Source organism: Elgaria multicarinata, chromosome 4 (genome assembly GCF_023053635.1).
Source record: "Elgaria multicarinata webbii isolate HBS135686 ecotype San Diego chromosome 4, rElgMul1.1.pri, whole genome shotgun sequence".
NCBI classification, from domain to species: Eukaryota; Metazoa; Chordata; class Lepidosauria; order Squamata; family Anguidae; genus Elgaria; species Elgaria multicarinata.
Window position 1 is genome coordinate 54,690,705 of NC_086174.1, and position 17,696 is coordinate 54,708,400.

General features: G+C 42.2%; 1 protein-coding gene across 1 annotated transcript in view; it reads right to left on the minus strand.

The window, feature by feature from the left end:
- The window catches only part of EFCAB2 (EF-hand calcium binding domain 2), a 30,178-nt gene extending 29,035 nt beyond the window's left edge, over window positions 1-1,143 (minus strand). The window contains exon 1 of the mRNA XM_063125637.1: window positions 1,089-1,143. Within this exon, the coding sequence (XP_062981707.1) occupies window positions 1,089-1,122 (34 nt within the window). The 5' untranslated portion in view covers window positions 1,123-1,143. The remainder of the gene's footprint in view (window positions 1-1,088) is intronic.
- Between the last annotated feature and the right edge of the window lie 16,553 nt (window positions 1,144-17,696).

Consider the following 17,696-nt stretch of genomic DNA (forward strand, 5'->3'; position numbering starts at 1 on the left):
TTAACCCCTTTCTCCACATAGTTTGGAGAAAGGCCATGTCTGTCCCTCACCTCAGGCATATCAAGCGGTGGTGCTTGGCTTAAGCAAGGAGTAGCTGCAGCCAGGCCTGGTGTTCAGAGCCTGTCATGGCAATATCTCCTTCTAGAAAAAAAGGACAATGTACTGCAAATCCAGAATCAAACTACTTAATGCACGGTGAGGCTGTGGCATGTGCAGAGCATGTGTGGCTGCCATTTTGAATATGTAACCCCCACTTGGTTGTCGTATCATGTGAACAGGGCAAGCATGGGGTTATACAGGCGTTAAATAACCCTCGCATAACCCTAAAACAGACAACTAACTCCACAATAGCAGGGGTTGCATATTCAAAATGGCAGCTGCGCATGCCCTGCACATATCACAGCCTCACTGTGGGTTAAATAGTGCAAATAGCCCTATATTGTACCTTCTACGTAAGTGACAATACTACAGAGATCAATGATGCAAGGTATGTGAAAGTGTTTGATATGTGAATGTGTTTTATTTGGGGCTATCTTGAAGGCAGCCCTAATAATTCCAAATCAAAAGTGAACAAAACCTACCAGCAAAACAGTGCTCCAGAGCTATAATAGTGCTGAACTGAGGGTATTTTTTAATTCCAGTGTCACCAATGAATATAGCCTAAAATGTTTTTACATGCTGCTGGAATATTCTGGAATCATTTCTAAGAGAGGGTCTGTCGAAATAAGAGATGCTCCTTAAACCAGACAGCAGGCAACCATGTTTCAAACAGTACAATCATAGGAGCCCCTAACAACACACAAGATCAAGGTGTTATTTGAAGTATGCACATATTTTGCCCCGGGGATTCATGTGATGAAAGAGGGGCCGGAAGATCTGGGCAGTGAGGTGCTGAGACAGGTACTACTGAAGAGGAGAGAAGTCAGAGCAGCAAGAAGTGAGGGCTGCCGACGGATGGAGAGGAGAGCAGTTTGGGTTCCAATGTACGCACCAACCCAGCCTCGGTGGAAGGCTTTTCACCACAGGAGCAGCCCTGAGAAGAGACCATCACCCAACTGCTTTGAAGCCTCCCGGGGGTCTGTTCTTACCCGCCGCAGCGCCTTCCTTTTCCGCAGTCGCCATGTCGTTCCCTTAGCGGTCGCCATGGAGACGCGAGGCCTAGCCAGCCCCTCCTCCCGCTTCTCCGTCACGCTGCCTGATTTGGCGGCAAAGGCTCAGCTTTTGCCCAGCTCAAACTTAGCTTGCGTATGAGTTGCTTTCTCGCGATCCCCCGGTTCCGTCACGCCGATTCGCATATTGATGGAAAATTCCTTCGGTGTTTTGTTAGGAGTCTTTCAAAAGAGGAGGCGAGAAATCTCAGGAAACAGCAAAAGGGTAGCAGTTTAAAAATAGCTGTAGTGTAGGGGCACTTGTGCAGGCTGCTCTCCAGTGACAATGCATTATGCGCTCGCACGCAGCCTAGGCACTGCTGCTCATCTCCACCTGAGACAGAAGATACCTAAAGGGTGAGCAGCGCTCTTTAGGAACAGATCTTGACCTACTGGGAAGATTACACAGGGCATCTTTTATGCTTATTTTGAGTTTTTAAAGACTTTTCCCTATAGCATTAATATAAAAACCTGATGGGGGAAAAACTTTTGATAAAGGGAAAACGAAAACCGTGGTGAGCACTGTCCACAAATTAGATAATTGCAGAGGGGAGATAATCCGGGACATTTGAAGGCAGGGAGTTCCTTTGTAGCATTGACAAGCTGTTTGAAGTGTGCAGAATCATGAAATTTGTTTTTAAGTACTATTTGAAAAATAATAATATTGAATTTCTCCCCAACCCCTACTTATGACTGCCATCCTTTTTCTTAGACAAAAGCTTTGGGCCTTTTAATGGCTGAGAAATCCAAGCAATGAAATGCTTAGTTGCAAAATGAGTACTGTGACTGAAGCATGCCTGAAAGCCACATACTACTTGGATACTGTGCTGACTAACCCCAAATCTGTAGAGTCCTGCTGTGGTTCTTCAGATGTGATGAACTGTAAATATTTAATTATGATTACTTCCCATGTTGCAAGGCTTATAAAGTGCACTGTAAATGCACTGTGAGACTGAGCTCTGTAGAAGTTCATTGGTATATTTATACCATGGTGGGCTGTGATGTGCGCTGGCTTCCTTTTGAATATGCAAGCTGTCATGTCATGCAAACCAGGGTGGCATGAGTTATGCTTAGAAACCCATGGTGGCTTAGTATGACATGCAAACCGGCCCTATTTATCAAAAGAAAGAAACAGGTGGGGCTGAGGAGTTGATTTGTTTGCCTGTTACTTTCTCTCTTTTTAGAAACAGTTATGAGGTAGTAAACTTTTATGGCCTGCATTCTTAGTTTATTGGTCAGTTTAAAAGCGTAATAAGTAAAATAAATAAGTGGGCAAGCACTCCGGTACACCAGTTATGTTGGGGGACAGGAGGATATGCCAGCATTATATCTGAACAACAGCTGCTTAGCCCAGGTCAGGAAAGGAGGGGAAAACACAAAACTCTGAAAATCACAAAACCGGGCAAAACAGCAGCTATAGAAACACCAGCAGTTCCCATCAATCAGGGGCTATGGTGGCAATGATGCCCACATATCACCTGCAGATGAAGGAAGCCAATGAACTCACAACGACAGAGACATGCCCACAGCACAGCTTCCTGTCCTGCTCACCACATGCTACACACAGTGCTATAGTATTCCCCACTCTGAGCTCCTGTGGCATAGGCAGGATCGGCCCTGCTACTCTGAGTTCCCAAGCATCCCTACAGGCAGGGGTTTGAGTTCCCTTATGCCACATACTGCACAGAAGCACTATTTTTGAGCAGACTACACAAGAGGAAAGGAAAGGCCACACAGCAGAAGCATATTCTCACATCAACTAAAGGGAAGCATGTTCTCTCGTGTTTTAAAGGGAAGCATGTTCTTGCATCGCATGAGCTAGACTAGAGGACTAAGAGCTGCTGGAGTGTTCTGCATGTGGGGGAAGGGAGAGGAGGGGATTATGTTTTGTATTTTTACAATGTGTTGCTTGTAAGCCACCTTGAGAAGCATTTAATTGAAATGTGGAGTATAAATCTTCAAAATAAATTATACTAAAGTAACTGAACTTGTTTTGTCTCAGCCAAATGTAAAGGGAACCCAGAACAACTAACTTGGCACTTGAAACAGTAAAGAATGTGCCTTTTTAACTTCTTAAAAATATCATATGAGAAATTATCATAGAGGGGGGAAATAGAATGATAGACTTTTGAAGAAATGCAGGTCTAACATCAGATATATGTCCACTTAAGAACAGCTAACATATGACCCACTGGGTAATGCTACCGGGGTGCTTCCAGAGTAGGCTTTTATAGTGCCATCACTCTGCCTTATTCTCAGAAGTTTATGAGAAGTCCAGACAATGCATCTTCTACTAATGACCCTGCCACACACATATTTTCTTACTGATTCTGTCTTTTTCCTTAATGCAAAAAATCAGTTAAGGAGAAAAACCCGGAACAGCTGCACAGTGCCTTCCAATTGCTAGTGCTTATGAGTCTGGATGAGTTTCCTTTGGATGAGAAAGTCAGTTTTGTTATTTTGTCTTTGTATATATATATGTATATATATATATATATATATATATATATATATATATATTAAATGTACAGTTGTAACACATAGTATAAATGGGAGCAGTAGCTCTAGTGAGTTTCAGATACATTCAGCTAGAAGTCAGAAGTGCTCTTTCTTTCTCTGCTTATTTGAAATGCAAAACTGCTGTTTCTCATACATTCTTCTCCAGGGCACAGGTCTCTGCCCCATCCATTCATTTGAATTGCCTATTCAGGCAATATCCACAGTCATTAAGAAACATTAAGGGTAATTTGTCAAAGATTCTGGCTATTCATTCATAGTGATCAAGTCTGGCAGACTCACAACACTATTTGTCCCCTCAGAAAACATTTGTTACCATGCTGAAATAGCTGCTATGATGACTGCCTGAAATAAGTGATGGCTGCAAGTTTCCTAAGTGGAAGACAACTAGACAAAATAACAAATCAGATTTAAAATTAAAAGTATACAAGGTATTAATTGTTTGCAATCTACATATTACAAATATATTCCCCCAATAAATGTATTTACTCGAGAAAGAACTGTTCCCCAGTCAGACCTTCAATATTAGCAAGACAAATGGTGATGTTTGCCTCTTTATCCAAAGCCATTGTCCTACTTCCAGGTACTGGCTTGTTTACATAAAAATAACATTCCTTCAGGATCTTTTTTACTGCTCACAAATACCTTACGTTCTAATTTTCTTAACCTAGCTAGCAGTATCCTCTCCCCATCCTCACATTTTAGCCATTTTTAAAGAATATGAATGGATTTCACTGTCGGTTTAGGTGACATGCTTAGGGTGAAGATAGAGAGAATTCCACTTTACCACCTGTTCCTTTTCTAGAAAGAGAAGTCTTGTTAACACAAAATAGAAAACTAATTTGTTTCTAGTCATCCCAATCATCTCCAGTTCCCTACTGCAGGTGTAATAAAAATAATTCAAAAAGCTCATATTTGTCTCAGAACGGAGTTGATTTCTGCTGCTTAGATAAGGATCTCTAGGCAGATTTCTAAAAAAATCAAATGAAAGTTCCAATCTAATTGTCCTCTTTGTCACTGACAGGTTGCAGAATGGGTTCTTCTTTCTTGCTTTTGCTGCGGAAGGACTGTTTCCTGGACCAATCTATCTAGTTCAAACTGTAGAGCTAAGGCTTGCCATGTCTTTATGTGAGCGTATATTGACCTTGTTCACACATAACGAGAAGCCACCATGGGGGAATTTTCCCATGGGGTTTCTCTTGTGGCGGCAGCAGCGACCCCATTTTGAATGTTTAGGATGTGTTGGGATATACCATTGCTTGTGCAAATCAGGCAAGTGTGGATTATTGAGATGGTTGACAAGCCACCCAGAACCCATGGGCTGTTTTAGGGTTACAGGGGGTTTGTCAACCACCCCAACAACATATCATCACCAGCTTCACATGTAATGAGAAGCTTTGGCACACAGAGACACACTACCATGCCCCGATACTGAACATAGTGGCGGCTGCCACAGGGATGTTCACCCATGGTGGCTTCTCATTACATGTAAACCAGGCCATTCTGTTGGATCACTATGGCAGAGCTATTCAAGCTGATTGCCAGTAATCCCTATTTCTGTCCATCACTCCAGCTGCTTATATTGGGAATAATTTCAGACAGTGACAGGTAGGCACTTCTGCCAGTTTTTCCTCTATAATTTGCAGGCTTGTTTATTGCTGCTAGAGGGAGCTTTCTCTAGAGTACAAGAGATGTAGGGGCCTGATCCTGCCCTCTAAAGCCTATTAGTAGTTATTTATTTATTTATTTATTTATTGCATTCCGCTCAATATCCAAAGCTCTCTGGGCGGTTCACAAAAATTATTAGCATTAGTAGTAGTAGATTTATATCCTGCTTTCCCTCAAGGAGCTCAAAACTGTACATGTGGTCTGACCCACCCATATTATCATCACAATAACCCTGTAAGGAAGATACTTTGAGAAATAAGAACCAGCCCACTGTCATCTGAGTGGGGACTTGAACCTGGGTCTCTTTGATTCTAGTCTGACATTTTAACCATTACAATGCACTGATTCCCATGAGGCAAAGAAGCCTATAGAACATTTTACTGCACTTGTGCCTCTGGACTGTAATTGGTCCATATTGAAGTCACTCATGTCCAGCAGGAGCTGCCAGTTTAGCATTTCTTTTGTACTTTCTTTTACATGAATTGGCTCCACCTCTACCCTAAATGAGGCTTTGTCTCCTAAAGGGGCATGGCCTGTTTTAGCAGGCTGAAGCTGCAATGGTGTGGCAGTGGCTGTGGCATGCAAGTGTCCTGATGGGCCAGAGTCTGAAGATGGCAAGGCAACTTCCACTGGACATAGGGAAGCTGATCCCTTGGAACTTTCTGGGGAACTACATCCTGGGGAGAGAGAAACCTCATGATGCCTCTCCATGATGCAATCCTCTTCCTCAACTATTAGGACAAGAGTCAGGGAACCTCTGAAGATGGAATCCTCCTCCATGACACATGGGTAGACAAAGCCTGTTAACAGACTATTAACAACTAACTACAATGCTTCAGAGTCCAAGTTCTCATCCATCATTTGATTGTGAATGAGAAGGCCACCCTGATATGTATGACAGAGTCCTGGGTGGGAGAACTGGGGAAAATTAGTCTCTCCCAGCTATGTTCCTCTGGATACTCTGTTCAGCACCAGAATAGGTTTGCGGGTCAAGGAGGAGGTGTTGTTATGGTCTGTATTCCATCTCTCCCTCTCCAGGCTCACTGTCCAGCTGAATGACAACCTGGAGTGTTTGTATCTTATTTATTTATTTATTTATTTCATTTTTATACCGCGCAATAGACAAAGCTCTCTAGGGGGTTCACAAAAATTAAAACCTTGAAAAGCATAATAAAACAACCAACAGTCTAAAAACACAATTACAAAATACAATATAAAAAGCACAACCAGGATAAAACCACACAGCATAAATTGATATAGGTTAAAATACGGAATTAAAACAGCAAAGTTTAAATTTAAGTTAAATTTTATATTGGTGGTGACTGGAGAGTCCGCTCATATACTCTCCACCCCACTACCTAGTGATCTCCCTGAATGAGCTGACAAGTGGTCTTGGATTTGGTGCTGAGGACTTTCAGGTTGATTTTCCTGGGGGATCTCTAATATTTGTGCCAAAGCTGCCAGGTCTGGAACAGCTCAAGCTCAGGACTTCATGACTGTCTTGCAACTAGGGTGACCATATGGAAAGGAGGACTGGGCTCCTGAATCTTTCACAGTTGCATAGGAACCGTCGACAGCGTCTGGATTAAAATAAATGGGGCAAGGAATGAAAAGAACATGATAATCGGAGTCTACTACCGACCACCCAATCAAGGAGAAGACGAGGACGAAACTTCTGAGAAACAAATTGCCAGTGTTTCAAGGAAGTGTGATGTAGTAGTGATGGGGGACTTCAATTACCCTGATATCTGTTGGGAGACAAATACTGCCAAAAGCGTCCCTTCCAAGAAATTCCTGACATGTGTGGATGATAACTTTCTCCTACAGAAAGTGGAGGAAGGAACTAGAGGATCGGCAATCCTTGACTTGATATTGACCAACAGGGATGATTTAGTGGATAAAGTGGCAGTTACAAGAACTCTGGGGGAAAGTGACCACATCATACTTGAATTCTTGATTACGAAGGAGACAAAAGTTGAGTGTAGCCATACACGTACTCTGGATTTTAATAAACTCAGAACTATAATAAGTAAGGTCCCGTGGCAAGTGAGCCTAATGAGAAAAGGAGTGCAGGATGGGTGGGAGTATTTTAAAAAAGGAAATTTTAAAGACACAGTTACAAACAATTCCAACAAGGAGAAAAGATAGAAGACAACAGAGGAAACCAATGTGGCTCCACAAAAAGCTTAGAGATGACCTGAAAACAAAAAAGGATACATATAGGAAGTGGAAGGAAGGCCAGGCCACAAAAGAAGAGTACAGACAGGTGGTGCAGAAGTGCCGAAATGGCGTCAGGAAGGCTAAAGCTGAGAATGAGCTGAGGTTAGCGAGGGATGCTAAAAGAAATAAAAGGCTTTCTTCAGATACGTGAGTAGTAAAAGACAGAGGAAAGAAATGGTGGTTCAACTGCTTAATGAGGATGGCAAATTGATAACAGATGACAAAGAAAAGGCTGAAGTGCTCAATTCCTACTTTGCTCCCAAAAGCGGGTCTATGACCCCCCCCCCCCCGAGAAAGTGAAGCAGAAGTTGAGGGGGCAGGATTGCAATTTGAGATTGATAAACAAATGGTGAAAGAACACCTAATTTCCTTGAATGAGTTCAAATCTCCAGGGCCCGATGAACTGCATCCTAGAGTAATGAAGGAGCTAGCGGAAGAACTCTCAGAACCTTTATCTATTATCTTTGCAAAATCATGGAAGACGGGTGAGGTGCCAGACGACTGGAGGAGGGCTAACGTTGTCCCTATCTTCAAAAAGGGCAAAAAGAAGGAACCTGAGAACTACAGACCAGTCAGTCTGACATCCATCCCTGGGAAAATTCTGGAGCAGATTATAAAGAAGTCAATCTGTAAACACCTTGAAATCAATGCGTTGATCACTAGAACCAACATGGATTTGTCAGGAACAAGTCCTGTCAGACAAATTTGATCTCATTTTTTGATCGGGTAACCTCCCTTGTGGACTGTGGGAATGCTGTGGATGTCATATATCTTGACTTCAGCAAAGCTTTTGACAAAGTGCCCCATGATATTCTGATTAACAAACTAGCTAAAAGTGGGCTAGATGGAACAACTATTAGGTGGATTCACAGTTGGCTACAGAATCGGACTCAAAGAGTACTTATCAATGGAACCTTCTCAAACTGGGGAGAGGCAACAAGTGGGGTACCGCAGGGCTCAGTCCTGGGCCCAGTGCTCTTCAACATTTTTATGAATGATTTGGACGAGGAGGTGCAGGGAACGCTTATCAAATTTGCAGATGACACCAAATTGGGTGGGATAGCTAATACCCTGGAAGACAGAAACAAACTTCAAAGTGATCTTGATAGGCTGGAGTGCTGGGCTGAAAACAACATAATGAAATTTAATAGGGATAAATACCAAGTTCTACATTTAGGAAATAGAAACCAAAGGCACAGTTACAAAATAGGGGATACTTGGCTCAGCAATACTACAAATGAGAAGGATCTTGGAATTGTTGTAGATCACAAGCTGAATATGAGCCAACAGTGTGATATGGCTGCAAGAAAGGCAAATGCTATTTTGGGCTGCATTAATAGAAGTATAGTTTCCAAATCACGTGAGGTACTGGTTCCTCTCTATTCGGCCCTGGTTAGGCCTCATCTAGAGTATTGTGTCCAGTTCTGGGCTCCACAATTCAAGAAGGATGCAGACAAGCTGGAGCGTGTTCAGAGGAGGGCAACCAGGATGATCAGGGGTCTGGAAACAAAGCCCTATGAAGAGAGACTGAAAGAACTGGGCATGTTTAGCCTGGAGAAGAGAAGATTGAGGGGAGACATGATAGCACTCTTCAAATACTTAAAAGGTTGTCACACAGAGGAGGGCCAGGATCTCTTCTTGATCCTCCCAGAGTGCAGGATACGGAATAACGGGCTCAAGTTAAAGGAAGCCAGATTCCAGCTGGATATCAGGAAAAACTTCCTGACTGTTAGAGCAGTACGACAATGGAATCAGTTGCCTAGTGAAGTTGTGGGATCTCCCACACTAGAGGCATTCAAGAAGAAGCTGGACAACCATCTGTCAGGGATGCTTTAGGGTGGATTCCTGCACTGAGCAGGGGGTTGGACTCGATGGCCTTGTAGGCCCCTTCCAACTCTGCTATTCTATGATTCTATGCATACAAATGACACCTGCTGAAATTCCCTTTTCTATACAACTGTCAAAAATACAGGAGCCCTGTCTTCCTTTCCATATGGTCACCCTACTGGATAAGGGTTCAATCCAGACAGAGGCCCTATTGTGGATGGTTCCTCAGGATGGATGGAAGGAATTGAACTTGTACTGGAGGGGCTGCACTCCCCCTGAAAGATCAAGTTCGTAGCTTGGGGTGCTCATGGATCCATCAGTGTCATTAGAGGTTCAAGTGGCCCCTAGTAAAGTGCCTTTTACCAGCTTTGGCTGGCATGCCAGCTACAATCCTTATCTAGAGGTGGATAATCTGGCTGTAGTGATCCATGCTAGAGTAACCTCCCATTTGGATTACCATAATGTATTGTACATGGGGCTGCCTTTGAAGTTTGTATGGAAATTTCAGCTAGTGCAAAATATGTTTGTGAGGGTTTTAACAAGGACCAGTCATTATGAACATATTATACCAATACTATCTCTCCTTCACTGGCTTCCAATTTCTTCCTAGGACCAATTAAAAGTTCTGGTTTTGACTGATAAAGCTCTACATACCTTGGTACCTGATGGGATGCTTTCTTACATATGTATCTCCTGTACCCTTAGGCCAGGGTAGACAATATGTAGCACTTGCTGTTTTGAATTAAAATGAAAAAACCCCAAAGAAAATGGTGCTCCATAGCCACTACATAGTGCTAAAAGAGTTCAAGTGCTATGGAGTGGTTTGCAATTTTATTTTTTCTTCCCAGGAGAGGGAGTCAGGGTGGGTGGGAAATGCCCCCCAGACACCCACCCCCAGCTTCCCTCCCATTTTAGGTCATCTTCAGAAGCCCTTCTCCATATACACCCTCAATCCGAAGTTCAGCCATGAAAGTGGTGTTCCCCTCCCTGAGAATTGGAATGCTCTATTCAAGGAATCCGTCCTGCTGCCTACATTTCTGTCTTTTGATTACCAGGCTGAGCCCTTTCTTTTCTCCCAGGCTCTTATACATCTCCAATTAGTCCCTGACAGATTACAACACTTACATCTAGGGTTATTATTATTATTATTATTATTATTATTATTATTATTATTATTTATTTATTTATTTATTTATTTATATAGCATCATCAATGTACATGGTGCTGTACAGAGTAAAACAATAAAATAGCAAAACCCTGCCGCATAGGCTTACATTCTAATAAAATCATAATAAAACAATCCAACCGAGAAATAACCAATGCATGAACAAGAGTCTTGGCAGAAGAGACAGACAAAAATGATCGAATTCTGGCAATATTATACAGGAAAAAACGACAGGATTTAGCTACTGCCTCAATATGAGGAATAAAGAAGAGCGAGGAACCAAATATAAAGCCAAGACTACGAGCTTCCTTGACTGGAGTAAGTGTAACGTCATTGACAGTAAGAGAGAATGAGAGATGAGGAGAAGGTTTAGGAGGAAAAACAAGCAATTCAGTCTTTGCCATATTAAGTTTCAAACGACGATGAAGCAACCAAGCTGAGATATCTGAAAGACATGCCGAGATACGATCGTGAACATCAGGAGAAAGATCCGGAGATGAAAGATATAATTGTGTATCATCGGCATACAGATGATATTGGAGGCCATGAGATTGAATAAGATTACCCAAGGGCAACTTGTATAAAGAAAACAACAACGGACCAAGCACCGAGCCTTGGGGAACCCCTACTGAAAGGGGAAAAGAAGAAGACAAGCTGCCATTACCCAACACGTTGAAAGAGCGACCCGCTAGATAGGAGGCAAACCAGTTATAGACAGAGCCACAAAATCCAAGGTCATGAAGGGAATCCAAAAGAAGATCGTGATCAACCGTGTCAAAGGCTGCAGTAAGATCAAGGAGAATAAGAACGGAATAAAGGCCTTTATTTTATTTTATTTTTATTTTATTTATTTATCATACTTATACCCCTTTAGACTTGGCAATAAGAAGATCACTGGTAATCTTAGTAAGGGCTGTTTCAGTGGAATGCAAAGGACGGAATCCAGATTGAAAAGGATCCAGAGCAGAGTTACTAGAAAGAAAATCAAGACAACGAGAGTAGACCACACGCTCCAGGATCTTTGAAACAAAAGGCAACAAAGAGACAGGTCGGTAGTTAGACAGAGAAAGCACATCAAGTGTAGATTTCTTGAGAATAGGAGAGACTGTAGCATGCTTAAAAGCAGAAGGAAATGAACCAGAGGACAAAAAAAAATTAATAATATGAAGCAAGGAAGGGAGGATAGCAGGAATAAGATTAATAAAGACCCGAGAAGGAATCGGATCACGAGAACAAGTGGAAGGCTTCGAAGAGCGCAGTATTGTAGACAGTTCATCAGCTGAGACCGAAGGGAATGCAGAGAAATTTGCAGGAAGAACTGACAGATGAGGAACAGGAGCTGGAAGAAGAGCAGAGCTGGCAAGATCAGAGCGAATAGTTTGGATTTTAGCATTGAAAAATGAGGCAAAGTTATTACCAGACAGAGAGGCGGGGAGAGATGGTGGATTCGGCTTCAGAAGAGAATTGAAGGACGCAAAGAGCCGCTGAGGATGTGTAGCATTTGACTGGATCAACGTTGAGTAATACTGCTGTTTGGCCAATGAAATAGCAGAAGAGAAAGAGGAGAGAACAAATTTGTAATGGACAAAGTCCGCCCAGTCCCTGGTCCTACGCCAAAGGCGTTCAGCTGCCCGGGAACAAGAACGAAGGTAGCGGATGAAAGAGGTGAGCCACGGTTGGGGTTGAGAAGGACGAACTATCCGAGTTGTAGATGGAGCAAGATTATCAAGAGTTGAAGATAAGGAGGAATTAAAGAAGGAGACAGCTGAGACCAAGGAGACAGCAGAAAAGACAGAAGGAAGAGAGGAGGCTAGAGACTGAGAAAAAGCCTCATAATTGATAGATTGCAAATCACGACAAGAGCGAGAAACAGGATGTGAAGGAGGAGGATTATGAGTAATCATGAAAGAAACTAGATGATCTGACAAAGGAAAGTCAGCAGTAGAAAAGTCCAAAACAGAGCAATTCCGAGTGAGAACAAGATCCAAACAGTGTCCAAGGGAATGTGTGGGTGCATCAGACCAAAGCTTAAGATCATGAGGAAGATAATGAGTGAAATCGTAGAGCTGCAGCGTCTTGAGGGTCATCCACATGAATATTGAAATCACCCAAGATAAGAGTAGGACAGTTATCAGAGAGGAAAAAGGACAGCCATGAATCAAAGTCAGAGATAAATTTTGAGGACGAGCCTGGGGGGTGGTACAGAACTGCAATCGCAGTCGCAATGGAGCGAAAAGCCTCACCACATGCATTTTATGATATTATGCTGGTATATGTCTGTTGATGTTGAACTTTTTATCTGTGCCTTTTAAAAATTGTTTATGGGCTTTATTGTATTTCATTGGGCTTTAGTCTTTACAATGCATAGAAAGATTTAGCCTGCAATCTTGTATTCACTTACTTCTGAGTCGACATGCATAGGATTGCATTGTTAGTCTAGGGCCATGGCTAGACTAGTTTTATATCCTGGGATTGTCCCGGGATCATCCCTGTACATCCAAATGACACACAGGGGATCCCGGGAGCAGGCAGGGACGACCCCTCCATTTGCCTGGGATAATCCTTAGGTCTAGCTAAGGTCTAGGAAGCTGTAAAGAAGGCTAACTCCATGTTAGGCATTATAAGAAAAGAAATTGAGAATAAAACTGCTAGTATCATACTGCCTTTATAGAAATCTATGGTGCAACCACACTTTGAATACTGTGTACAGTTCTGGTTACCTCACTTCAAAAAGGATATCATAAGAGCTGGAAAAAGTGCAGAAAAGGGCAACTATAACGATTAAGGGGCTGGAGCATCTCCCATATGAGGGAAGGTTACAACAATTGGGATTGTTTATCTTGGAAAAAAGGAGGCTAAGGGGAGACATCATAGAGGTGTACAAAATTATGCATGGTATGGAGAATGCGGATAGGGAGACATTTTTCTCCCTCTCTCAAAATACTAGAACCCGGGGTCATCCAATGAAGCCGATTGGTGGGAGATTCAAGACAAATAAAATGAAATACTTCTTCCCACAGCGCATAGTTAAGTTATGGAACTCACTACCACAAGATGTAGTGATGGCCACCAATTTGGATGGCTTTAAAAGAGGGTTGGATAAATTCCTGGAGGCAAAGGCTATTAATGGCTACTAGCCTTGATGGTTGTGTGCTATCTCCAGTATTCGAGGCAGTAAGCCTGTGTGCACCAGCTGCTGGGGAACATGGGTGGGAGGGTGGTGTTGCACCATGTCCTGCTTTGTTGTTCCCTGGCCGAGGGCTGGTTGGCCACTGTGTGAACAGAGTGCTGGACTAGATGGACCCTTGGTCTGATCCAGCATGGCACTTCTTATGTTCTTAATATAATATATAAAATAAATACATAATAAATAATCAAATCAGTGAAAATTTACTGTCTGCTAAGAAACTTCTGTATGTCTGCCGTTTAAACTGTGCATAGCAGAAGATTATGGGGCACATGTTCTAGGATGTATACTCAGACCATTACGCTCACCATCAGTGTACCCAACACTTCAGATTTTTGGGGGAAATTGGTAGTGGTGAGAAAGCTGTCCTTTAGGGATGCCTGTACACCATTACTGATAATCTCATTGTGGAACCTCTGATAGGCTTCCAGGAAAACAAAGAATGCAATTTGAAAACCGCAGATCTAGTCCAACTGTTGGTTTTCAACAGCACCCAATCAGATGACAATGGAAGTTTACAGCCAAACATGAAGTTATGCCTTTTCCTCTTGCCTTGTCACCAGCATCTGGAAAGCAGAAGTATATTCTCTATAAACATGGACATTTCATTTCGTTATCATGGCTAATAGCCATGATATTTATGTTTTCTCAGAAGCCCCATTGAATAAGTGGGGTGCTAAATCCCAAGGAAGTGTGCATTGGATTTCAGCCTTATTCTCTATGAATTTACCTGATCTAGTGGTGGGCAACAAGACATTGCTGGGCACATAAAAGATTCAGGGTGCAGGCCACAAATCTACATAAAATTTGCCCATGTTGATTTATATTTATATGTGCAAATTTTTGAATAATTACTAGGATTTATTTAAATTTTACCAATAAATGACTCATCAAAATCAACTCCAACTTAAATTAATTTACAGTCCACACCCAGATAATTGCAAATCAGCAGTTCCTCTTCATTTACAATTAATTTGTGATAGCTATTAACAGGCATAAAAATTACAAGAAAGAGTAGCTGATAGTTTTTTTCATGAGTTGTGAGGGGAGGTTCCATATGTTCCATTTATACAGCCATTAAATTGTGCTGTACCATTGCAACAATATTCCAATATTCCAGAAATACGCCAGCTCTTTGATGATGCGGTATATTTGTTACTGCATTTTTGTTAGGTTAAATCATGGCTGAATAAAGCTAAAAAATGGTGGTAGAGACACTGGAGGATGATGACATTGTGAAAAGGGTGTATGATGGGGGATTTATGTCAGTTGTTTTTATCAGTTCCCGTATCTTATTGTAACTGTTTTAGCTGTTCTAATTGTTTTATTTTATAGCAATTTTATTAAAGATTTGATGCTATGGTTTTATTGTCTTGTATTGTGGTATGTATTTTTGTGAACTGTCCAGAGAGCTTCAACTTTTGGGCAGTATAGAAATGAGATGAGATGATGATGATAATGACAGTCAAAGTCTTATTTAAGGCCGAGTTTTGATCTGCTCCTTGTTGGAGCAACATGCAGACAATCCTGTTTGACCTCCAGCCCATTTGGAGTTTTTTTGTGGTGCTGATCTCTTCATGTCTTGCTTTCTTGAGAAACCTGACCTGATCCCTGATTTTTTAAAAAAACAAGCAAACACTAACCCACGCCAGACCTTAGCAACCCAGGCTACAGTGCAGAACATCAACAGAACCAATTACTTGAAATGCTACAGGTGGTGGGAGGAGAAGTGAGGGCTGGAGAGTGGCGTGGAGGAGGTAAAGGGGGAAGGAAGATTATGAAGGGGAGTAAAAGGGGAGATTGGAAAGAATAAACAGTTTTTGGGGTGGCTATAAGAGGGAGGTGAAGGATTGAGCAAGGACTAGGCAATGTGGAGGAAATGCAAAGGCAGGGGAGGTGTAAGGATGACTTGCTTCCATTATCTGTTCTGCAGTTCCTGGGATTGTTTCTCTATGTGGTGGAAGTTGTGACTCTAGCTATACTAGAGTGATCAGATACAAAAGAGGGCAGGGCTCCTGCAGCTTTAATTGTTGTGATGAAGAGGGGATTTCACCAGGTGTTGCATGCATACAAATGACACCTGCTAAAATTCCCTTTTCTATACAACTGTTAAAGATACAGAAGCCCTTTCTCTCTTCGCATATTGTCGCCCTAATGTCTATGCTGCAAAGCCAGAAGAAGAAAGACATCAGGATGGAGTTGCTGTTTCAAATGTACAGAATTTGTTTAGGTTAACATCTGTTTAAACATCACATTCTTTGGAGTGGATTATAGAGTTCTCCAGCAGGAGCGGCTGAAAGCACCCGGTCACTTCTGTACAGCTGGGAGAACTTTCAATGCATGATGGGCTAGGGCTGGGAGGACAGAGGGAGGAGCACCAGCAGCCCAGAAGGATGCTGAGACTTTCAGTTGCATGGCGAGGGGAGGGACAACAAGTTGTTTGGGTAGTACCAGAAAAATAATGAACGGTCAGTTGCCTCTCCCCCCCCTCCGTTGCCTAGTATGTCGTCCGAATCAGGCCACAGTCATCACATTAGCAATCATTAGGGCAGGGGTGGGCAACATGTAGGACCAAACATTTAGATAGCCACAGTTCCTATCATCCCTCACCTCTCACTATTGGCTATGCTGGCTAGGGCTGATGGGAGCTGAGGCCAAAACTTTTGGGGAGCTACAAGTTGCCATCCCTGATCCTGGATGAAGAATCAGTCACATTTTCCCAAGTACAAAGTATAGTGCACATCAGCCTGCGAAAATGTAACAACACCCAAGAGAAATGCAATCTACAGATAAAGATTACACAACAATTGGGCAGATTAGAAATATAACAAATACATACATATAAACTGTGCATTTATTATACTAAAAACTGAGTATGAGATAAGGCCATTGTAGTATTGCCAAGAAGCAGCAGGAAAAAGGAGACAAGATAAAAATATGCTACTGGCCCTGAATATTAAACATTTTTTATTTGTATTGATGGGATTCTATTGACTCTTCTATCACTCCCTTTATTAGTGAAGTGGGTATTCCGTTTGTGGGTATGCTGGGAGCCAAAATGGAGTAAGGTACTCTGAGGGGCTGTTCACACAACACACTAACCCACACTTGGTAGTTGAGTGTGGGTTGTTTTGAACCATAGGTTGTTTGTTGAACAGTGCTTTATCATGTTGTCTGAATGCAGGAGGGGCAGCTTGTTAAACCTTTAGTGTGGCTTGTTAACGACCCTGAACAACCTAACAACAAACAATGGCTAAGTTTGAATGACACGCTAATCAACTGGGGTAGGTAATAGGGACAGAATAGGAAACAACCGTTGATTAGCGTGTCATCCTAACTCAGCCAATGGGTTCTCAAGGTGGCCTTTTGAGAAAGTAAGCCATACTGCATGATTAATAAGCTACCTTGGCCGGGTTCAGGCAACATGATAACTCCCCTAAAAATTAGCAGGGATTGAATGCTGTGCATGTGAGATGCCTAAATGCTACAAGCAAACATTAGTAGCAAAGAGCATGGTGCAGGCAAAAGCCCCCTCACAGTTTAGAGGAGGGGTAAGGAAATGGCCTTGGAGAATGGCATCCTGAGGCATTTATTTTCCAAGCCATATTCTATTTCTCAAAATATCCTTAAAACCACAAGCTGTTTTTTCCACTCACAGTTGGAAGGATGGTTTGTGCCTGAGGACAGGTTAATGCCTAACTGCTTTCATCATGTCCTCTATCAACATAGCTTTCCCACACCTTCTCCCTTGTTCCTGAGGAAGAGTGTGGTGAAACTCAAAACCAGTATTGTGTTCCTGCTTTGAGTGGTATTTAGAAGTACAACTTATTTCAGCTGGGCTTGGTTCCTGAGCCCTCTTGTAAGTTTAAGAATTGAATTTATTGAGTTGGACTATAATAAAAATTGCATTTGGGAATTCAGTTCTGAGTTGTCTATTTATTGTGGATGTTATGTTTTCACAGAC